This window comes from Biomphalaria glabrata, chromosome 1 (assembly GCF_947242115.1).
Source record: "Biomphalaria glabrata chromosome 1, xgBioGlab47.1, whole genome shotgun sequence".
Lineage (NCBI taxonomy): Eukaryota > Metazoa > Mollusca > Gastropoda > Planorbidae > Biomphalaria > Biomphalaria glabrata.
This window is the reverse complement of record NC_074711.1, coordinates 21,567,969-21,592,179: the sequence shown is the minus strand read 5'-3', so window position 1 is coordinate 21,592,179 and position 24,211 is coordinate 21,567,969. Positions and strand designations below refer to the sequence as shown.

Sequence of the window (24,211 nt, the reverse complement as noted above, 5' to 3'; positions counted from 1 at the left end):
AAAAAAAAACAACTGTTTGAACTCAAGCGTAAAAACAAAGCAAAAGTCGTAACAAATTTGATTTTCAACATGTATATAAAAGGGGATGGGGGGTAAACAATCGGGAGAGGTGCAGACAGAGGGGCGGGGGGAGAGTTTTCTACGTCTCTCTTTTCAAGTCTCGCTGCTCGAATGAGGCCTAGTTCCTGTTCTATAAATGGTGCCACATTAGCCGTGCGTCAAATGTAATAGAATGGCCAGGTAAAAAAAAAGGGGGAATTTATAATGTATTATAAATGTATATTATGGCGTGCGCGTTGCCAACAGTCTTGTGTTTCATAACAAAGTTGGATGGTTTTCACAGCATTGTTATGACTGTTTTCAAAGTATTCAGAGAATTTTTTTTCTGAATATAAAATATCTTTTGCTAAAAAAAATTGTGTCCGATTTGTGTCTACTATTTAATGATTTCAACAGGCACCCCAGAGAGATTATATTTAAAATTGTATTCAGATGTAAGTTTATAGTTTTATAGCAGCCCCCCCCCCCCCCCGCCTGCCTTTTCAAATATCAAGTAAAGAGATGGGGCGTCTTCTAACCGAAGGGAGCCAAAATCTCAGCTCACTTCATTATTTTAATCCAATGATTTTTTTTTTTGTGTTAATGTTTAACCAAAGCGCAATTGTACTGCTTTTAATGTTCAGAATGTTTGCAATGTTCATAATGTTCAATGTTTGTCTTTATTTAATGAACAAAAAACACCCTCTAATCTTAAATAAGGCAAAAATCTTTCAGTTTAAATATATCAATAAACCGACCAACACCTAGACAGACAGCTAAACACCTTAACAAATAGACCAACACAAAGACAGACAGTCTGACAGACGGAAAGCCAGATGACAGGACCACTCTTGCTTAACGTTACATAAAAAAAAGGAAACTCTTGAATGTCTCAGTTATTGAAGAAAATTATTTCCTAAGTTCCAGGATCAAAGTGTCAACTCGCCCGTGCACTTACAAGTTCAAATGGATTTTAAAAAATGAAGATTTTCGCAATCCTTCGAAAATCTGAAAACTGTAAATACTTTTTGGTTGGGAATTTTTTTTTTTAATTGAAGAAAATAGTTTTAGGTTTTGACATTCTGTTCTCTTTATTTGTACAGGTCATTTTTTTTTTTTTACACTTTTCTTCTAGCTAACGATAATTGACTGAGAAATTAATTTGTTCAACACTTTTGGTATTGCCATTGCAATGAACAGTCAAGTGTGTCTGTTCCCGGTTTCAGGCATTGAATGACAGCACTATCCCCCCTTACTCCACTCTCACCCACACACACAAGAAACGCGCTTGTTTAGAGTATTGCCTCATTTTTTGTATTTTCAAGCATCGTCCATCTTTTTCTTTCCTAAATTCCTAAATCATTTTGATGCCACATTTCACATTTTCAGTGAGATTTTTTTTTTTGGTTCACACCTGCTTTCAAATAAATTCATCTGAAAGTGATGAAAAAAAAAGTGTGAGGCGAATTGTGTATGGAATCGACCAGATGATTGAAGATGGTCAAGATAAATAGAAAAGGGTAAAAGTTTTTACATTGACACAAAGACATGTAACAATTGGGAAAAGACATTCTACTGAAAACACACAAAAGTAGTTCGATCTAGAGACATCCAATTGAGTTACTCCAAACACAGTGAAAGCTGTTATATCTATCTACTTGTAGTAGTCAACAGTAGGATAGAAGAGGCATGTTCAGACATTAGTGGGCAAACAAGGAACATGTTCAATTGTTCTTTAATAAAGACCACTTTCAGGCCACCAAAACTATAACCTGCATTACTGAACACTATTTAATACCTTACATTTAATTTGCATTTTAAACTGATTTTAAAATTAGTCAAGCTACGTCTTATAAAATACATCATTCAGTTGAAGTTATTTTATTTATACAATAGAATTTGTTCTGTCAGACCTTATCCATGGAAGTTCCCGCATAACACACATTGATTGGTTAAATAAAGGACTAGCACAATAGAAGGTAGACAACCTTCGCATTGTTTGACAATGAAATATGCTATGTAGACATTCCTTTTCTAACTTAACTTTTTGTTTTCTTGAAGGTGAGCAAAAGGGGGGGGGGGTGATCACCATATCAAGTCTTGTATTTCCTGTCACCTTTGTTTAGCTTTCTATAAAGAAACATCTCTCACCAAAATATGTACCTTTTGTCTTTGACCCTTATCATCTGCCCAGACTGAACACTACAATATTCTGAACGTTCCAAGCAAATGTGAACAGATCTCACCTTTTCGTATACAACATGATAGTAATACACAACTACATGTTCTCATCAAATAGAAAACATATTTTAAGAAAAAAAAACTGTTGCTTAGAAACGTGTCCGTCAACAGACAGTATTAAAATTCCGCTATTCGTCACAATGACCGGGGCACGAGGGTGGGGTCGTGGAGGATGGGCAATGGGAGTGGGGAAAAGGAGGGGTATAAAAGCGAGCACCCATGCTCACAAAGTCAAGGTGAATCCTCTTCATCCCGGGTAAATTTAGTTTGGCAATCGAAGTGAAATAAATCTGGCATAGGGGTCCGAGATGAAAGCTCTCATTTTCCACTTTCCTTGCCGGTTAAGCCGATGTTGGTGGAGGGATACTTGTTAGATTGTAGATCCATATCAACTACATACACCAGACCGATCCACAAGATTTGGGGGAGGAAAGAGAGAGATGTGGGGGGGGGGGGGATGTAAAAGAGTGAATTCCAAAAACAAGGCCGATGGAAGCATCAGTCCAATTCACATTCGCCACCCCCAATGATAACAAAGAATTACAGAGCTTCCTTTTTTTTTTCTTTACGGTAATCGTTCCTTGCGAACCCGGTATGACTTTAGAGAAGCAGAGAGAGAGAGAGAGAGAAAGAGAGAGAAGGAGAGAGACAAAGACAGAATATAAAATTCCTACCAGGCAAAGATGTGTGAGCGTGCATGAGAAAGAGGTCGGGGGGAGGGGAGAGGAAACAGTTTAGAATTACATTCTACAAGATCAGAAATGTGAAAGGGAAAAAAAAAACGTATTATGTAAAGGATGACTTTTATCTTATAAAAAGGACAAAAATAAAAAAAAATAAACTTGATTTTAAAGTAAAGGAAACAAAATAAAATCAATGAGAAAGAGCTAGAGAGTGTGAGATAGAAAGAAGGTAAGTGATAGAGAGAGCGAAATACAGAGTGGGCGGGGGTGTCAAAGGAGAGTAAAATATACACCGTGTTTTTATAGGTGTCAAAAAAAACTCGAGTTAACATTTCAGTAAAAACACAGAAAACCACAGAAACACCGGGACGTTTATTTATACAGCATTAAAAAACCGTTTGAAGCTCAAGTCCCCGTGGGTCCCTTCTGAACATGGCGCGTTAAAGTGAAAAAAAAAATAATTCAAATAGTGAAATAATAATAACAACTTAAAACTGAGTGAGGACACCGGGTGGGGGGTGTGGGGGAGTAAGGGAGTTTCATTGGATGTCTTAAGGAGAGAGTAATGAAATCTGTGTGACTATCAGTGTTAAATAACATTGGCGATTAAGTTGAGTAGATCAGTAGACTGAATGTATTTGTTTTCATAGCAACCCTTGGTAACTGGATGTACGTTGAAACACTCCAGGCAGAGAGATGAAAGTTTATTATGAGAAGTGACACCATTTTGACCTTTTTTTTTTTCTCCTTCATTTGAAATGTAGATCGTAGAGTTCAAGCTGAAACGTTCCTTTAATGCCATCCAGACTGGGATCTAACAAATGTCTGAACATGTCTAAGAAAAACAAGACTTTGTTATCGCAATGATTTCTTTGTTGTAGGAAGAGTATTTTCTTTTCAAACATTAAAACAACAAAAGAAACCTATAGCCTTGGTTCTAGTATCAACAGTTTGGTCTATCAGTCATTACAAAATGACATAATTTTGATTTCTGACAAAGGAGAGTGCAAAGATATTGAAAGTGATTCGAAAATACAGTTATTTCGATAATCGTTTGAGAGAAAATTAATAGGGAGAAAATGGTAAGATATGCCCCTACCAGGTACGACGAAATATCAATCTAGAAGAGAAAAAAACAACTCGCGTTCCTTACGCTAGAACAAATTCGTACAAGTGCTCCTTCTTCCCTAGTGCCATTAGAGAATGGAATGGGCTGCCTGAATCAGCCAAGAAAACCAACGACTTAGCAGAGTTTTAAGTCATTCATTAACATGCCTGACTAGGTTGACGCATAAAATTCGTAGGACGTAATTATCTTCTTTTTTTTAAAATAACGTCTATAATATATAAGATAAGATAAGATCATAAACTTTGAAGTAATCTTTTTTTCCTTTAACGTCTTCTTCAACTATTTTTTTCCTTTGTCTCTACTTGAAACTAGAATTAAAAAAAAACAAAAAAAAAAACATTTTTTTGTCTACTCTTTCTCTTGTAATATTCCGCTGCATAGAATGCTCCAATTACTATGGTAATCTACGTTAGTTCCGGACATAAATTTCTCAGGTTCTTTCTTTGTCCTGATGACCAGAGGCGAGCACACCGCACGCTTCTTGTTTACGAGGAGGGCCGGCGGCTGTCTCCATCGATGAAATGAACTGACGCCTAATGCATTGTTCGACCTAGCAGACGTGAAGCCACCAGACCTATCTTCATTCATACTCTACATATGTTTGTGTGTGTGTGTGTGAGGGGGGGTGGGTGCGCGAATATGGTACCGATAAAATGGTTAGTTTGTGAACAGAACCTGACTTACTGCTTTCACAGTCAGACAAAGAACTCGTTAGCATTTATATTAAAATGGCGTTATTGTTGCCAACTCTAATTTTTGTCATGAGACATAACTTTTGCTTTCACATGTCACATGAGGTCCTTATTCAGACTCATTCAACCTTGGCGAGGTCTACCTAGCACCCGTTGAGTGCATTAACATAAAAATGCACACTGGTCGGCGCCTCATCTTAAAAGGGGCGCCACGACAGGGTTCGTTTGAACTCTAAGAATACAGTTAATCAAGCAGAACACTTCCACCAATTATGTCATCGGCTCAGTTGTGTGTCAAACAAACTAGATGACTTAAAAAAACAACAAATTCATTTTTCATCTTCCTTTTTATCGTATGGCAAAGGCTATCCCCCAACCCTTTTTTTTTTCTCCCCACAAAATGCAACCCTATTTTGTTTTTCTCTTCAAATGAATTGTAACAGGAAACTGATAGATACGTTAGCAGACTTAAACACCATTGTCAACTTGTGCCAGGTCTTTAATCTCCCTTTCTTCAGTGCGCGCGTTGAGACTATCAGATATTGCGTTACGCAGACGTTACACGGGAAACTAATGGTGTAGCGTCCCGCCGGAGCAGGTGACGGAGGAAAAGAAGATGAATATATACTGTCCGATGTGATAACTCATTCCTTTCATTAAACTTAGATGTATTCATGCGCCACAACTCCCTCTCCACAAACCTACTTTGGATGACAAGGTGACAAGTATCGATACCTCCGCCCCGCTATTAGGAATGCTTAGTGGCTCGCCTTCATCATAACCTTTTTAGTCTATTCAGCCATATCAACTTGGTCATGCAGGGGGGGGGGGCGTAACTCATATGTTAAGTATGAAAAAAAAACAACTAAACTATTATAATATGCATTATGTTTATCGAGCTAGGATGTTGTTTTTTTCCCTTGACACACATTGCTGTAAACACGCGCCGAACATTCACGCTTGCATATCAAGACGGCCATTTCGTTTAACATGATCTTTATCTCAGCTAATTGTATACAGTGTGCACTGATACAGAATAACTCGGTAACAGCGTCAGATGTAATCAGATGTTATAGAGAGCTACTTGAAACTAATTATATTATATATGTTCACAAGAAAGTAAAATGTCAAGGATACTTAATTAAATTTCAGTGTTTCCAATTAAATTTAAATACAAAATGAGATACAAACAGAAGAACTTAGAACATTTGATTTCGCAGTACTAAAAAGTGCTAAAAAATAATCACCTAAGTTTAAAAAAAACTTAATAACACTGGATACACCCGAAAACTAGATATTTATATTTTGTTTTCGAAACGTATGCAAATCTCTCATTTTAGTTTATATTTTTGAGCTACACGCTAAATATTCACACTACTTGATTAAAGAGGGGCTTTAGTCGCTACCAATCAATAAGGCTTGTTTTCGATTCTGAAGATTAACGAGGAACGCAGTATTTCCGGTGGCTACACAGCCCAAGATGCGACCTACATATTTTGCCACATCCAGTGCAGACAGCCATTTTCCGCCGGTGGTCGATATTAGTTTAAAGAAAGTCAGGATTTAAAACAGAGGTTAGAATTTAAAAAATTTTTGTTTAAATTTGCAGTGAAATTAAATTAATGAATATATATTTATATATATATATATATATATGTGTGTGTGTGTGTGTGTGTTTTGTGTGTTTCTGGTGTCTTGGCAGCTTCATTAATGTCACTGACGTTCTGGCATTCAGATTAATGGTTAAGCTGATACAGCACTATATACCAGTTGCCAGTGGCGCAGGCAGGGGGTTACTTGAATGAAATGGGTAAAAGAGAAACACTATTAAATATAAACAAGTTCAGGGAACAGGGAAAGTTCATCCCTAAAAGTATAATAAATTTGTCCCTCTCTCTTTTCACTCTTCACGCAATTCCCTCTGGCGACGCCATTGGCAAGAGTTTTAAAAAAAAGTAGAAACTATACATACTCTTACCTCTCTTCTGCATGAAGGCAAACAAGTCGTCCAGAAACTCTTTTCTTTTAGGGTCCTCACTCAATTCGTACAACTGAAACAGAGGCAAGGAAAATGCTTTATATAAAACAACTTTTCTAAATTTGAATACAGAATATACTAACAAAGAATTAAAATTCCAAAAGTAATATTCTCTCTCTCTCTTGCTCTCTTTGTTGAGTACTTAGTTCATGTCAGGTTCTTCGTGAGCATTGTGCTAAGATAAGACGTTTTTTCTAAAGTCAACATCGCTTTGTTTTGTCCTTTTTTGAGATTTAATTGTTTTCAATGCAACATATTAGAATATATATCTATATATCCATATAAAACCTTTTATGATAACATGTAAATAACTGAATCGAGTTTGAATTAAACGGTGAATCTAAGGACAAAAATAGTCTTTTTTTAAATTCTTTTAATGAGCATAATTTGTTCGAATAAAGTGTCCCAAAAGATCTTGCCAAAATATCTTTAAATGTATGTGTCTAGACTACGACAAGTCAGGTTGATAGTTACAAAATGATATTCAGCAGCATGTCTGTTCTGTGGTAGCCTCGACACACAATTAAAACAGATGCTCTAAAGCAGCTCTATTATTTCCTATTCAGACACACAGGGTTTCCTATACGTAAGACATTATCACAAAGACCAAGTTCACGTCTGCGGGTGTCTCGAGGCGGGGCAATGTTGTAATATCAATAACAAAAGTATAACTCCTCCTTCCACATCCAGTATTTGTACTCTGAAAAGAAATAGGCTATTTGTAACTTCTTTGAGTGAAGATCGTTTTATTTTTACATGTACATTTTATCGCGTCCCACGCTTACATTTCAGTAAATATCTAGACAGGAAAACAAGGAATAATTGGGGGGAGGGGGAAGGAATAATTATTTTTCTTGTTTTTTTTTTTTTTGTTTGATTTACATAGCCTACATATTTTATTCTATAACCAACACAAAATGCCTTCTCTCTGCTGGCTAAACATGGAGGCATGAAAGAACGTTTGATATACTTCGTGTAGACAAGCACGGACCCAAAATGTCAAGCCATTGGAATAAATTTCCGATTAGCAGACATTTTTGGCAAACATTTGAGCAGACATTGTGTAGGAAGACAGAAGGCGATGTTTAGCAGGTAAGGAAAAAGGGTGATAAGGAAGGGGAAAGGGGGGGGGATGTATATTTCAGTAAAGTTCACAAAACTTTGACAGACTTTTGTAGCGCCGACCTTGTACACGTGACCTTTTCCCTACCATCTTAACACGGTGATTACAGGAGGACTGCAGGTAATCTCGCTAATTACTGGTGCAATCTTCTGGGTGGTACGAAGGGTGGGGGGGGGGGGATGGAGGCAACAATGAAACCATGAAAATAGCCTTTAAAATGTTGACATCCAATTCGAAAACTTACTCCAAAATAAATCTTTAGCGTATAATGTAGATATAGATACACAATATATTTTTTAAAGAGAGAGAGAGAGAGATAGAGAGAGAGAGAGAGAGAGAGAGAGTATGTGTTACACAAAAACTCTTGGGCGTACCATCCGGCTCAGTATGCATATATATACATACAATATTCATCATTACCTTTACAAAATAAATGAACACAATTTGGAAGGAACATAAAATTATACACTTACAAGCACACGTTCAACATTTTAACATTTTCATTGATTACATACATGTTACAAATATTAAAACTGTTACAGGAGACGAAATCTTTAGATTTATTATTTAATATTGTTACCGAAATAGTGTCTATATCGCTAAGCAATAAGTCAAATATATCAGGCTCCAGCGATACTTCTGAATTGGTGAAAGTAAATGGAAAAAAAAAAGCATATTTCATTTTTTTAAATTTGGTTTTCCGAAGACTAAAAGGGGTGCTGTACTTACTTTTTACTTTCTTTGGGCCTAATTGTGACATTGGCTTTTCATGTGCACTTTTTATTTTTTAAGACATAAAAGTAACTAACAGACGGACGGTCACATAAACAGCACAAAACCAATAGCCGTAAAATATCAGAGCATGACTTCCTTAATTGTAATTTTATCAACAGATTGCAAAAAAGGATTCTAGCATCTGTCTTTTAAAACATAAAAGCTTATTACCATAGCGTAAACATAGATAACACTTTAATCAATTGGATAATAACGTGTACAGTTAGTATACACTATCTAGTCCTCTAAGACTCACTTTTCTGGACGGTTAAAAAATAAGACGTGAGAATGTCGAGGGCTTAATGTCCATTTCTTTGATAAAAGTAAAAGCCCCCTAAAAAATCCTGCGTCAAGTTGCCGGTGACCCAATAAGTGCAAGTTTAAAAAAAAAAAAAGAAGATAAGAGCAAACATGACTTTCAGGGCCGGATGAATCCCCCACAACTCCAAGCCCGCGGATCCTCAGATTGGCAAGCAAACTGTGAGGAAATCCGCGGACCAAAGGAAGACATTTCAAGAAGACCGCCAGTCATGACTGGAGAGGATTTACTAGGAATTCTCTGATTGTGTACACTTTCTCTGTAACATGGGTAAATAAGGGAATTGACCGGTACATTTAGTCCAAGAGAGGGGAAGTCACAAGGGAGGTAAGATGTCAGAAAAAGAGAGAGTTATTTCTTCATATCTAGTCAATGTTGAAATAATCTCCCCTGATTGTTTTTATATTTCCGAAATAGTGTTTGTAGTGGGCAGCATTCCGACATGAAGAAAACAAAAAGGTTTACACTGCCAACTGAAAATACAAATTGTCTAAATGTCATTTCTAGTCGCTGAGGTTTTAAAGGTGATGACATTGTCATTTGTTCTATTACAGAAATTCTGCAGATGGCGCAAGGGTTGGCAGTGCATCCGAGATGTCACGGAGGGATACAGAGGCTTTAATGTCATCCTGACATAATTATGTTTAAAAAACAGTTTATTTGTTTATTTTTTGCATTGCAGGCTCTGACTGTGTGCGTGATAGAGAGAGACAGAGACAACGAGAGAGAGAGAGACAGAGACAACGAGAGAGAGAGACAGAGACAACGAGAGAGAGAGAGACAGAGACAACGAGAGAGAGAGAGAGAGAGACAACGAGAGAGAGAGAGAGAGACAGAGACAACGAGAGAGAGAGAGAGAGACAGAGACAACGAGAGAGAGAGAGAGAGACAGAGACAACGAGAGAGAGAGAGAGAGAGACAGAGACAACGAGAGAGAGAGAGAGAGAGAGAGAGACAGAGACAACGAGAGAGAGAGAGAGAGACAGAGACAACGAGAGAGAGAGAGAGAGAGAGAGAGACAGAGACAACGAGAGAGAGAGAGAAAGAGAGAGAGACAACGAGAGAGAGAGAGAGACAGAGACAACGAGAGAGAGAGAGAGAGAGAGAGACAGAGACAACGAGAGAGAGAGAGAGAGAGAGAGAGAGACAGAGACAACGAGAGAGAGAGAGAGACAGAGACAACGAGAGAGAGAGAGAGAGAGAGAGACAGAGACAACGAGAGAGAGAGAGAGACAGAGACAACGAGAGAGAGAGAGAGAGAGACAGAGACAACGAGAGAGAGAGAGAGAGACAACGAGAGAGAGACAACGAGAGAGAGAGAGAGACAACGAGAGAGAGAGAGAGAGACAGAGACAGAGACAACGAGAGAGAGAGACAGAGACAACGAGAGAGAGAGAGAGAGAGACAACGAGAGAGAGAGAGAGAGAGAGAGAGACAGAGACAACGAGAGAGAGAGAGAGACAGAGACAACGAGAGAGAGAGAGAGACAGAGACAACGAGAGAGAGAGAGAGAGAGAGACAGAGACAACGAGAGAGAGAGAGAGACAGAGACAACGAGAGAGAGAGAGAGAGAGAGAGACAGAGACAACGAGAGAGAGAGAGAGACAGAGACAACGAGAGAGAGAGAGAGACAGAGACAACGAGAGAGAGAGAGAGAGACAGAGACAACGAGAGAGAGAGAGAGAGAGAGAGACAACGAGAGAGAGAGAGAGACAGAGACAACGAGAGAGAGAGAGAGACAACGAGAGAGAGAGAGAGACAGAGACAACGAGAGAGAGAGAGAGACAACGAGAGAGAGAGAGACAGAGACAACGAGAGAGAGAGAGAGACAGAGACAACGAGAGAGAGAGAGAGAGACAGAGACAACGAGAGAGAGAGAGAGACAACGAGAGAGAGAGAGAAGAAATCGACGAGTGTATTTATATTTGGACTGTGACTGTGTGTGTGTGTATATATTTGTGTATGTGTGAATGTGTATATGAGTGTATATGTTTCCTTCTTAAAGACATAAAATTGCATTACAGCCATCATGGTGTTGCCCTGCTGTGTTGCCCTGCTGTGTTGCCCTATTGATGGTGTGTTCACCAGCCTTGACCTTAACTCCATACATGACATCAAAACTTACATTTAACATTAACAATAAAACACGATTATTTAAAAAAACAAATCAAAATTTAAAAAATAGCAAAGAGTGGAACAGTTTTAGTTTACGATCAGACATACAGCACAGAAGAGAAGAATTCTGTTTCCTTTGTAAGTCAAAGGAGTAAAGATGTAGTGCAAGACATAAGCCCACTTTACAAAACAGTTGTCATGTCGTTGGCTTTATTTATTGAAATGGAATGGCAGATCTGAAAGACAAAACAAACTTTTAACCATAATTACTGTACTGCCTCCAGCCTCAAAGACAAGCCTTTTTATTTTTACAACATAATTACATTGTAGTAATTGTAATTACTGCCATTCAAATAATAAATGTCCAATTATTTTATTTTTTAAATAAAACATTTCGCCTGTGAGCTTCCAATCAACTTTAGTTCGTAATATGAAAAGATCTCAGCGTGACTCCTGACACTTTCGCTATGGATAACATACGAGTGGCCTTCTCTCAATTTCATTAAACATCACACGAAACACACACACACACACAAGGATGTGTCTGTAAATGTTTTGTCCCCTGTCTGAACGCTTTACGTATCTATAACATTGATGTAGAATGGTCACCCACTTTGGGAGAATCTACCGAGGCATAACTGGAGCCTTTTATTTTTCTTCCATTGTGTGTTCATTTGACCCTAGACCAGAAGTAGCAATGACCATTTTCTTCGATGTAGTTGAAAGACTAGCACTTTGTTCCCGCGAGAAGGGACGTGAGAAGGCCATATAATAATCGCCGTCATTTACAATGTATTCACTCCCACAAACCTTTACGAATGTCTTCCATTTGCTTACAAAGACTTTCACTGACCAGCAGTTTCATGGAGCCACTAATGGCCGGTCTTTTGATCAAAACGTAAGGGATGGACAACGGTTTATATGATGGGAACTCGGAGATAGCCAGTGCAGAGCAGCCAGGCGTCAGATCTATGGCCATTGTCCATCTCAGCGACCCGAAGTCTATCGCTCGTTTCTTGTTTTCTCGTCTCCTTTTGTTACGACCGACTTCCGGGCGGGAGTCTCTAAGTCCCACTAATAGAAGTAAGGCGGGCCGGTGACGTGTTGGCGAGATGTAATGACGAAATAATCTACGTTTTTTTTTTGTCACAGCTGTAGTGGTCAGCGTGTTTGGCGGCAGGACAACGCGTCAATAGAAACACAAACCATTTTTTAAGGGGTCACTTAATTTCATCTTAACATCTCATACCACGTGACTTTGTTGGCTGGACACAATGACCGGTAACAAAGTCAGTAGCGCGATCTTCTAACTCTGAACAACGCTTTTCATCTTCTCCCTTAGGTCTTTGGTTGTGTAACTTGTTCTCCAGTTCACCAGGTCATGCATTGAAATGTAACCCAGTTTTAGCGTCCCAGAATTGTCTTCTTTCATCCACGTACTTGTTCAATGTGTACATAAAACCAGTCTCAGTATCCACGTGAATGAGTCGCTCCTAATGTAGTTAATAGCATTAATTCATTATATTCATTATTTCTGATGCAGTAAATGTAATAGTCTTCCTCTCATATATCGAAGTTTAAGTATAACATATAACAGCCTATAGTAAACATTGACAAATTCATACATAGAATACGAATTTTTTTAAAAAGAAAATTGCAATGACTTTAAATTCTTTGACAACGCGTCAGAAAAATCCAACAACTTAGTACTCAGACATTTATAACTAAGCGTTGAACTTCAGAGTAGTCTTTAAGATCTATATTAACAATGTTAGAAAAATGTTACAAGTACCAAGACATAGTAGACACGGGATTAGATGATAGAGATGTAGTGTTCTGTTTTCTCTACAAGTAATGCAAATAATATACTAGATCTAATACGTTGCTAATGGTCATCTAACAGTTAAAAGCGTCTTTGATTGTGTGTCTTTACATTTTGAGTCTTGACATGGTATGTCTTGGATTGTGTGTCTTAATATTGTGTATCTTAACATTATGTATGTTGGATTATTGTCTTGAATGTTGTGTGTCTTGGATTGCGTCTTGACTTTGAGTGTCTTGGATTGTATGTCTTGATATGGTTGGCTTAGATTCTGTGTCTTGAAATTGTGTGTCTGGAATACTCTGGATGGTGTGTCTTGAAATTGTGTGTCTGGAATACTCTGGATGGTGTGTCTTGAAATTGTGTGTCTGCAATACTCTGGATGGTGTGTCTTGAAATTGTGTGTCTGGAATACTCTGGATGGTGTGTCTTGAAATTGCTTATGATGCAAACTTTCCTTACGTTTTTATTTGTTGCAGTCGTTCTGTGAAGTGTTGAGACCACGTGATCGTCACAACTACGACCACTAAACGATACAGTCATTTCATTAAAATTTGTCTTGAAATATGAATGAGCTGATCTAATCGATATAGTTGATTTTTTTTTGTATCGATAAGGTTTAGAATTCAGGCTCAATTAGAACCAGCCATTATTTCAAATTTGAGAATCTAACACACATACACCAAGATAGAAGAATGATGGATAGACATACTAACAAGTTACAAGTAGGCCTATATTTTTATACATACACGCATACATACATACAAACAAGCATAGATGGATGCAGCACCAATGTTTATAAACTCCCTTTAGAGCAAGTATAATTTCAATATTTTGGAAGCATTAGAATTTCGCTTTATGACTTAATAACTTCTTTTCACAAATATCCCCTGCCACGCATTGAGATGTTGTTCAAAAATAGAGCTCATTTCTTTGTTTAGTTTCGGCAACAGTCACCTAGACATTGTTTAGTTGATCGTGAAAAACCTCCAATAGACTTAATTGAAAGAAATATAAGGCTTTTTTTAGACAGATAGAGATCCTCATAATCATTGCTGAAATACAATGTACTGGTAGAGGGATCAGACTCAGGCTCTTGTAGAAACAAATCCGAATCACAAACACTACAACTTGTCAACCTCCCAATAGACAAAAAAAAAATTTAAAAAAAAATTAAATATCTCACCTACTTAAAACCAAATTCTCTACATTTTCATTGCCTTCGTTTGTACCCCATGTACACAGCAGGGGATCAGACCCACGACGATGAGCTGAATTCTCGATCCCCGGAAGTTCCACTCGACTGATCTATTGGACACTCGTCCCCCAGTAACTCTGACTACTTCCGCTCACTACACGGCACGCGGGTAGAGATCTGTGAAAAACATCACTGATCTTGCGTTCCAACTTTTCATCTTCTGACGTGCTCGTCACCAGGACATTTGGACTAATTGATTCTTGTCTGCATCAAGGAAACTAGTGCCATCAAGGCGGAATGAGTTTTGAGAACAAAAAATCTTTCTGGTGACTTATACAGACTTTTTTGGTTCTTTTCCATTATTTTTTTTTCGGCGAGTAATTATTTCAATATAATTAAGGCTTAACATTACACACATTCTGTTTTCAGCTAGATTAAACATACGAAGACAAAGACCACGTCTTGCAATATTGAGATACTAAATCAAGAGGCCCGATCATAGGACTGGTTCTGGTATTCAGAGCACCCTGTACAATGAACTACCTGATCTGGAAACCACTTCACAGTTCATCTCAGCAATACGACTGGTTTAATGAACCATCCAATTTAGTAATAATCAGAACGAAGAAAAAGAAATGATTATCCTGTAGTGTAGTAGATTTAAACTATAATTTTAAAGGCGCCTCATATTTTCATTTGCTTACTGCAGTGAGGGCAGGTGTGTTTGAAACTCTGAGGAACATTTCCAGTTTCCTGGACCGTGCTGCTTGAGTTGGAAGTTTCAGTTCTGACCCCATGTAGATGGAGACTTACAAATGGTGTGGGACAGTTTGATTTTCATTTCTTTCCTAGTTATTTTTTTTTTCTTTCGAGCTTAAAACATTTAGTGTTCCAACGAAAGACTCGGCTACTTAAGTTCAAGACGCCCCAAAGAAAATGCACGATCAAAAGTCAACCTCATCGTTTTAGTTAAGCATTTAATTTGCTGAGAATTGCTGTAGGTCATTACAAAGTTTGTATCAACTTAATCTTCTGTCTACCTGTCTGTATGTCTGGTAAAAAGTATTTTTTTTTTGTAAACTTAAAAGTAACAGTATGAGTCGTGCAAGGCATGAATTAATGTAATTTTATAAACTAGTCAACAACTGGAACATGATAACCCTTTCTACGTTATTTAGTAGTATAATTGTAATCAACAAATCCAAAGTATTCACAGTCGGATAAAGTTTGCGAGAAATTAAAATGAAAAAGAAACTCGTTTGATGCATATGTTTTAAGTGAGACAACATCAGTTGAATATCTCATGTGATAAGGCCATGAAGGTGTCCCGCTCGACCTGGCCAAGGCGTCAGGCCAAACTAACTCAATTATTTATTGAAGAAACCAAACGAGAAAAGATTTGTAACGAGGCCAGGATTGAGTTAATTAACACGAAATAATTGAATTTGGCTTTTTCTTCATTTCATTTTTCTAGTCATTCTCTTTCTTTTTCTGTATGCTGTTGTGGTGAATGTGTGAATGTGTGCCCGCGCGTGTGTGTGAGTGTAATGGTGTGTATGTGTGTGTGTTAAGGGAAGGGGGCTTGTTGCACGCTTAGGCTGAAGACAAATAGAGAGAAAGAGAGGGAGAGAGAGAGAGAGAGAGGGAGAGAGAGAGAGGGAGAGGGAGAGAGAGAGAGAGAGAGAGATGGGGAGTGGGATAGTATGGTTGAATGGAATGTCATAAAAAAAAAGTTTGGGTGAAGCAGAAATAATCAAATTTTGAGAAATCGAAACCAGCACGTTTATAACGCGATTCGCAAGTAGTCCAGAGCATGCATTGGTCACGTCCCTTCCGCCACAACAAATAGCCCCCTTGCTTACCGAGACCCTCCGTACCAGGGTAACGTCTCGTTGTCAAACGTCCAGTGCTTGAGCCTGTGAGGAGAAGACTCATAAATTGAAAAGGGGGGAGGGGGGCACAAGTTAAATCTAAATGAAAAGTTGTGAGGCATATGTTCTGTTAGTAACCAGCAGAAGAACTTAAAATAATATTTATAATAATGACCTATAATAGTGGCACACATTGCTCTGATGGACCAACACAAACTACACAGCTTGATGGAACAGAGTTGGAACTTGAAATCAAAGCATTTTTTTTTGTTATAAATAAGTAAACGAAAAGAATATATAAATCTCAGAAGTTGTTGTTGTTGTCATTAGATATAAAACATGGAGTATATAAACTAAAGCTTTTGGCTACTAAAACACTAAATCTAAAGAGTGGGTTAGTATAATAAACCAGATCAAACTGTCCAAGTACATTGATATGTCATTGTGTTGGAAACTTGTAAGAGTGGGGGGAGGGGTGGTAAGGTGGCGTTACAGACTATTTTACTTTCTACTGAAGTCAAGTTTTAAAGCACGCTCCGTGAGGCTAATTTCTAGCCTGACCTTCTAGCGAATAAAAAGCTATTGTCTTTATCTTCTTGAGTCTTATTTTGTTTTTGTTTTTCTCCTGAATCCTCCTTATCCTCTTTTTGTCTGTTGACAGTTTTCTCTCCCCCCCCCCCCTTTTTCTGTTTCCCTCTCACACTGCCTTCTTATATAATTAGCATGACCTAGTTTGTTGTTAGTATCAAGTTGAACAGAAGACACGGATTCTAGTTCAGTCTGAATCCAATAACCGACATCCCCCCCCCCCATCCACAATTAATTTTCTATTTAATTTTTAACTAGAATATAAGGAAAAAACTTTTTTTTGTCCATTGTAAATAGTAAACTTTGGAGACCAAAATATAAGGACGCAATAAATGATCAAGTCGTTAGCATCTGTACGGCACCCTCACACACAGAGCCTTCAAGATAGCCTCCCAGCGGGGCGCGATAACCTCCATAACTGCTCGGCGTGTGGCGCTAACCGTAGCAACTGTTTGTAAGAACACCTTCCGACTGAACGTAGTCCGGGCCGTAGACCTTGGCGGGGAATCAAAGATAGCGGAAGTGGGAGCCGAGATTAGCCCCCAATGGCGGAAACAGAAAGAAAAAGTGTGCGGGCGCCGAGGCGTTGAAAACTATTTTAGCACTATTTATAAATTATTCTCTAAGCACGTGCGCCCATTCTGCAGATGGATTGAAAACTAGAAAGCACGTGATCACAACCTTATTAGCATAAAAAGTGAAGCAGACGAGGCCCCTGAAGGAGAGTAACTCTAGTCTCATGTTTCAAATGATATGCAAGAACAAGTCTGCTACAAAAAATACAACATTTTATTACCTACCCTGACTGAATGGATAGCACGTGACTAACATCTATAGAAGAATGGGTCAATGTTGTTCACATTTTCCAGTTATCCAATTCTGTTTAGATCTCTCTCTCTCTCTCTCTCTCTCTCTCTCTCTCTCTCTCTCTCTCTCTCTCTCTCTCTCTTTCTACATATATAATATATGTACAGTGCTTTTTTTTTGTGACGATACGCACCGGTACGGCGTACCGGCACATTTTTCAATGTGGGAGAAAAATTATTACTTTTCTTGTATTTTAACGTATAATTATTAATTATAATTATTAATTTTTAGTACTTAAAAGTACCGGCACCTAATCACTGAGTACCGGCATCTATTTTTTTTGTTACAAAAAAGCACCGCCATTACAGACATGTAAATTTAAAAAAATATATATTTCTTTTTTTTCCACAACAATGTGTCTAGATAAATGTATTTAGTCTGTTTGATGTTCTGGACTTGACCACACAAGATGACTGACTTATTTCATTGATAAACAAGTTCAACACATTCACAGACAATCTGAAATGATCTACGCAATGGCATGATCGTCCTTTATCTTTAAATGAGTCTTTAGTTTTCGAGCTAGCTCAATGTCCGATCCGTCTTGCTCAAAACCAAAAGACCTATTCAATGTACTGCAGCAGCGTCATTAGCCTGTGTGGTTACGTCACTGCTTCTACTGTCGCTAACTAAAGTACACAATATTATACTTGTCTACTCTCTTAAGAGAACCCCTACATTCCCCCTCCCCCTGTTCACTACCCCCCCCCCCAAGTGCCTCTGAAAGAATTGCGCTCCCTCATGTCCAACAAAACACACATGTCTTTCTGGGCCGCACTGAATGACGGAGTGTCATCAATCCAGGGCGCATACCATACACCATAACGTTGACGCCAAAGGTAGACTTTTGCCATTAGAAATAAATCTATATAAGTAATAATTTGTTGTTTTTTTTTGCTTTCAGGACAAGCCGACAGAGTTGTGTAACGTGGGTGAGGCACCCAATGACAGAACATCAAACAGTCTTAACTCGACCCTGCGGAGAGGAAAATAATTTTTTTTCCCGGTCATTGCATTTAGGCTTTGAGAATATTTATGGGTCGATAGTCATAGAGTCATTATTTATAGATGGGACTATTTCACATTGCCCTAGGACCCTGTGTCGACTATTTCCCTACGTTTACACAGCCGAATAGCTAACTAGGCTTCCTTGTACAGCTCAATTGCTTCGTAATTATCGGCTGCTGATTTCACGTTATGAATAAATCAAAATCGTTATATTTTGTTTGTATTTAAACGTAGAAAGCAGTCCTTGCACATAATGTTCTATAACATTGGTACAAAACACAAGATGTTCCTTTTGTGAAAAATAGGTTTCGTCAAAGCAACTTTCATTCTTATAGCTTGCTCCGTGGCTAGGGTCAAATCTCTTTTGTTATGTGAGGGGGGGGGGTTATCTAGGAGAACGTTTCCGTCCTGCCTTTAAGCGTTCAGAAAGTAGAGATTCGTACTGGAGGAATTGTTTAAAAGTCATTTTTATCGAAATTTTGTTTTTCATGTAGAATTCCAATGTTAGTGAACAACGATTCTCAAAGAACTTTGAAAACTAGCACATCCTACACGGGACAAGAAAGTCGTTTCAAGATAACAAACTCATCAAGATCAAATTTGAAACAACCTTTAGTTCAAGATCATAAGTCAGGAAATGACGTAAAGTAAAAAACTAAGACATTCAGACAGGAAATGACGTAAAGTAAAAAACTACGACATTCAGACAGGAAATGGCGTAAAGTAAAAAGCTAAGACATTCAGACAGGAAGCTTTGAAACTTTTTTGTTTGGAAAAAAAATGTAACAAATAGTTTAATAGCTAATGTTTAATTGACGAAATAAAATGGAAATAATAAAGTTAAGTAATCTAATTCACTTATATGAAGGAAGAAGGGTTAGACTTTTACAGTGTAAAGCTCCGAAAACATTTTTTACAGGCTAATTCAGACATTTAGTCTTTTTTCTTTTCAATCAATTTTCTAATAATCATATAGATTTAGATGTGTTTTTTATTTCATATAATGCTATAGAAATAGTCGACTATTAATAATACTAAGCCTTGTGTTCGAGTCGGAAGATTAACAAGGAGTGCAGTATCTCACGTTTATACGCAGTTCCAGTTGTGACCTACATATTTACTTACCAATCTACTATTAATACTTCAGTTCATAGATCAATTCTATTGTCATTGCAAGTTCCTATCTCTGAGTAAATAAACTGGCTGAGACGACTCAAAGCATTGTTCTGTGATGGCATAATGCAAAAACGGTTTTGCGACATTTAAAGAATATACATTTTTTGTTTAACTTAGGATGAGTTTCCCCATACAGCATTTTTGTGTGCATCACCAGAACCATTGCAGCCAGAATACACTGCGCATTCCGTCGTTTAAAAATGAGAGTTCTGGTTGAGTCCATAGAAAGTTAAATCTATTTGACATTCGTCTCGGTTCACTGGGTGTCAATGGGCTTCATAAACGTTGCTTTTTGTTTGAATGACGTGATCGAAGTTTGTTGACAGGATGTCAATTTGTCACTGGAGACTTTGACATTAGCCTTGAGTCAGTCATTTTTTAGTTTCATGTCTGGCCGTACTTTTCAACTGTTCAACAGCGGGGGGTTATGTCTTGCCGATAAACTATCAATTATGAGAAACTTAGTCGACGAGAAAAACTGAAACCGGAAGGGGTGGGGAGAGACGCGCGTACGTCAGGCACAGATGGAGTACATCTGTAGGAAGTCAAGCATCGCGACAATAATACTCCGAGTATTGTCAAATGCCTTTTTCATAGAACCTGCTGGACGGTTTAAACTAAACAACTAGTTAAGACATGTTTCAGAGAGAACAAAAAAGTGAGATAAATGTTAAGTGTGGGATGAAATCTCAACTCTCCCCTCCGCATTAAGTCACATTGTAAAGTCGGTCTAGCTCATTGAAGCAGAGATTTGAAGGACTATGAAAACCATGAGAAAAATACAGACATTTATCAACCTCTGCCCCCATGCAAGCTGACCCCAATGTCAAACTCTGCAAAGAAATAGCTACAATAATCCATCAGTGAAAGACTTCAGAAAGAGACGGTGGGTTTGGAGAGGGCACAGTTAAAGGAAGCAAGTCGCATACCCTAAAGAAGCATTAATGCCAATAAGACACTTCAAGGAGTGGTCATACGCAAACAAAAAAGTAAGAATAGCAGCGAACAGAAAATACTTGCACAAAAGTAAACCGCAAGATAGCGCGACGTTTCTAGTGGGTCATGAAGAATGGAAAAAAAAGTGTTTTCATATTCATTGCCATGTCAATGTCGATGCGTTTAAAGGGACTGGCTGGGGCGGCTGGGTGGTAGTCAGAGGCGGTTAATCTAACTAGTCTATTGGGTTAAATACGGTTGAGTTACAGGCCAGCTCTGTCGTATCTCGAAGCAACTAGCTTCCAAGAGACAGTAGGAGCTCTGTCGTAAGTTGAAGCAACTAGCTTCCAAGAGACGGTAGTAGCTCTGTCGTAAGTTGAAGCAACTAGCTTCCAAGAGACGGTAGGAGCTCTGTCGTAAGTTGAAGCAACTAGCTTCCAAGAGACGGTAGGAGCTCTGTCGTAAGTTGAAGCAACTAGCTTCCAAGAGACGGTAGGAGCTCTGTCGTAAGTTGAAGCAACTAGCTTCCAGGAGACAGTAGGAGCTCTGTCGTAAGTTGAAGCAACTAGCTTCCAAGAGAGAAAATAGTAGCATGTACATTTTTTTACCCACAGAAAAACGTCTGACAAAGACAGGTGCAGACGACAAAAAGAGAACTTATATCGACCCCAAAATAATTTGTAGGTCAATGCTGGGTCAATCACGTGACTAACTGGACTCTCTTAAAATAATCTTCCAACTGGAAGGTAATGCCTTATACAAGGAAGAATGCATACATTTACATCCAATAAAGGCAAATGTCTCCTCGTGACTTTAAGGTCCTTTGGGCATCTCGAGTGAAGCGTACTTGCCTCTGTGGCAGAGTGGGCCATGAGAACAGCGAAAGTAAAGTTATGTCCAAATGTTTTCATAAAGCTACATGGCACCATTAAATGCGCATGGCTACATTCATCGACATATAATACATTTGTTTCAATACAAATAATATTTGACAAGCAAGTTACTTGTTTTACACATAATAGAGAATTTTAGATAGGATTTCCAATAAGATGAGAGAGAGGGAGAGGGAAAGAGAACAGAGAGAGAACTGAGAGAGTGAGAGAGAGAGAGTGAGAGAGAGTGAGAGAGAGAGAGAGAACGGGACAAATACAACACTTTGAACACTAGATATCGGTGTTTTATATCTTTTAATCTAGCAGACGACAGAACTCTGGAAATCACGCGCTCAAATATTGTTGTTGTTGTTTTTTTTAATTCAAATCAAAATGAATAAAACTACAGATAAAGTAATAGGATAGTGATAGGGAAACTTGATGGCCTTGTTTATTCAATGCAATTAAAACAAAAATCAATACGAGTTCTTCTAAGTCCAGATGATGAATCAAGTAGTACATATAATAATGAAGAGTAGAACACATGTATCTATAGTAGATTAGAGAACAAAGGTCTAAGTACAGGATACAAGCATGAAGTGGGGGAAGATTAATGTACTCTCTAACAAACTCTCCTGTCTTTCTAGACATCTCTTACAGAACGTACTATTTGTCGTAGCGTACTGAATAATACAGGACAAAACTTCACTCATCAGACTGGTAACAGGTTTGATATTAAACTTGAAAGGTTTCATTTCTTCCCTATTACGCTATGCATAAAGCACTAGCTTCACATCAATCATCTAATAATTGTCGTTAATTATATCCATTGTTTCATTTCTTTGCTTTTAAGTGTGGCACTGAATAATTGAACCCTAGATTTGATTGAATGAGCTTCCAGTGAACTAGAAGCTCAATGGTTGCCTGGAAGAGACATGAGATCAAATGATACGAAAAGAAAAAAAATGTGCTCATTCATGCGGAAAAAGAGATGTTCTAAAATGCAGTCCTGTCCACAAAAAAAAATCAGATGTACTCCCAACTTTTGTGCGGCGTGTCCGTCTCGACTTTTATAATTCATGTCACGATTATTGACCATGAAGAATGGCTCGGAAAAACAATCCATTTTAAAATATTTATGATCTGATTAGGACTCTCCAGTCTAATTGAAATTGAACTAAGGTGCCATACAAGTATATATAAAATAATCTGAAAAAAGTATGTGTATTAAAACTCAGTGAATATGTAATTTATAAAAGAAAGTCTTTGAGGGTTATTTGTGAATTTAAAATAAAACATTAAAAGATGTGTGATGTAGCTAGTTCAGTAAATAAGGTTCTTTAGTGGACTTGAACTAACATGAAACCGATTAAAACACGTCAAGTCTATAGAGTCACAACGTAACAGCAACTTCTTGTCTTGGTAATGGGAGACATTTTGTTTCTGAGACGTACACACGCTAACATCATAGAGACGTCAACACGCTATCATCATAAGGATGCAGACACAGTCTCATTATAAAGACGTCAACATACTTCCATCATAAGGACGTCAACACACTAACTTCATAAAGACGTAGTCATCTTTTTTTTTAAACTAACGTCTGTAAGATAAGATAACATAAGATAAGACGTCAACACACTTCCATCATAAGGACGTCAACACACTTACACCATAAGGATGCAGACATAGTCTAATTATAAAGACGTCAACACACTACCATCCTAGTTTAAACACACTATTACTGTTGAAAGATTTTGACTGGACAGTTCGCCAGTTCTGTATCGGCTACATAATACATTTGACCCAGGCAGATCGATACAACAGGGCGGACGGCTCCCAAGGGTGTGGAGAAAAGTGGACAAGGGGCATGTCCATGTGAGGGTTAGGCTACGGTCAGGGGCGGGTATCGTATGGGAACAACCGATGTGACAAGTTTGAATAAATAATGCACGTTATGAAAGTTGACATCACGACACACGGCCTGTTACCAATTAATGTGTAATTTAAAGCCTCTGGGGGTGACTGACGTTACTGCTGTATACTGCGATATATGTATATATAGTCTATACAAAATTAATAATGATCTATGACTCTCTAATTTAGTGTGTAGGCGTAGCCACATGCCGTTTAAACAGCCGAATGCTTAGAAAAAGACAAAGCCATTCAATTAATATCAATGCATGACATTAACAGCTCACCATTATCTAAACCCCAAAGGTTCACCCTCCTCAATCTTGTAACTTAAAAGTTACAAAGATATATGCCTTTCAATTCCAATTGTGTATACCTATCACACCTTCTTTTCGCTTCATAATGCACAGGTCCAAACTATTATGCTAGATTTAGATATCTGTGTCTGTTGATCTATTCATTGCGTCTAAAGACACGAGTAAAGAAAGAGCAGCTAACTTTACTAGTCCAAAGATAAAGAACTCGAGTGCTTGTTCTTGTTCCATTCAAAACCCCATTCTACCTACTTCACCGTGTGATCAGTTACCAAAGACAATTAAAATATGAACAGCTCTAGACAATGCTGCAATATCTTGTATTTCATCTAGTAACTAATAGTCCTTTAACTTTATTTTTTAAATGAGAAAACATAAAACTAATTCGGAATTTCCTAGGTGGAGATAATGAATAGTTCGACACTGTTAATCAGATGATGCCAGCCCACGGTCCTTAGGTTTGGGCACGTGGAGTTAGATATGCATCAGATG

The 24,211-nt window shown here is 38.0% G+C and overlaps 2 protein-coding genes across 8 annotated transcripts in view; both read right to left on the bottom strand.

Moving 5' to 3' along the window:
- The window catches only part of LOC106074110 (28S ribosomal protein S11, mitochondrial-like), a 320,632-nt gene that overhangs the window by 190,561 nt on the left and 105,860 nt on the right, over positions 1-24,211 (bottom strand). The gene's annotated exons all lie outside the window — the stretch shown is intronic.
- LOC106074155 (AT-rich interactive domain-containing protein 3A-like) overlaps positions 1-24,211 on the bottom strand; it is a 107,152-nt gene that overhangs the window by 69,303 nt on the left and 13,638 nt on the right. For 5 of the 7 annotated variants that reach the window (XM_056028154.1, XM_056028159.1, XM_056028172.1 and 2 more), the window contains exon 3: positions 6,757-6,835. In XM_056028154.1, the coding sequence (XP_055884129.1) occupies positions 6,757-6,835 (79 nt within the window). The remainder of the gene's footprint in view (positions 1-6,756; positions 6,836-24,211) is intronic. The other 2 variants (XM_056028165.1, XM_056028181.1) reach the window with 1 other exon arrangement.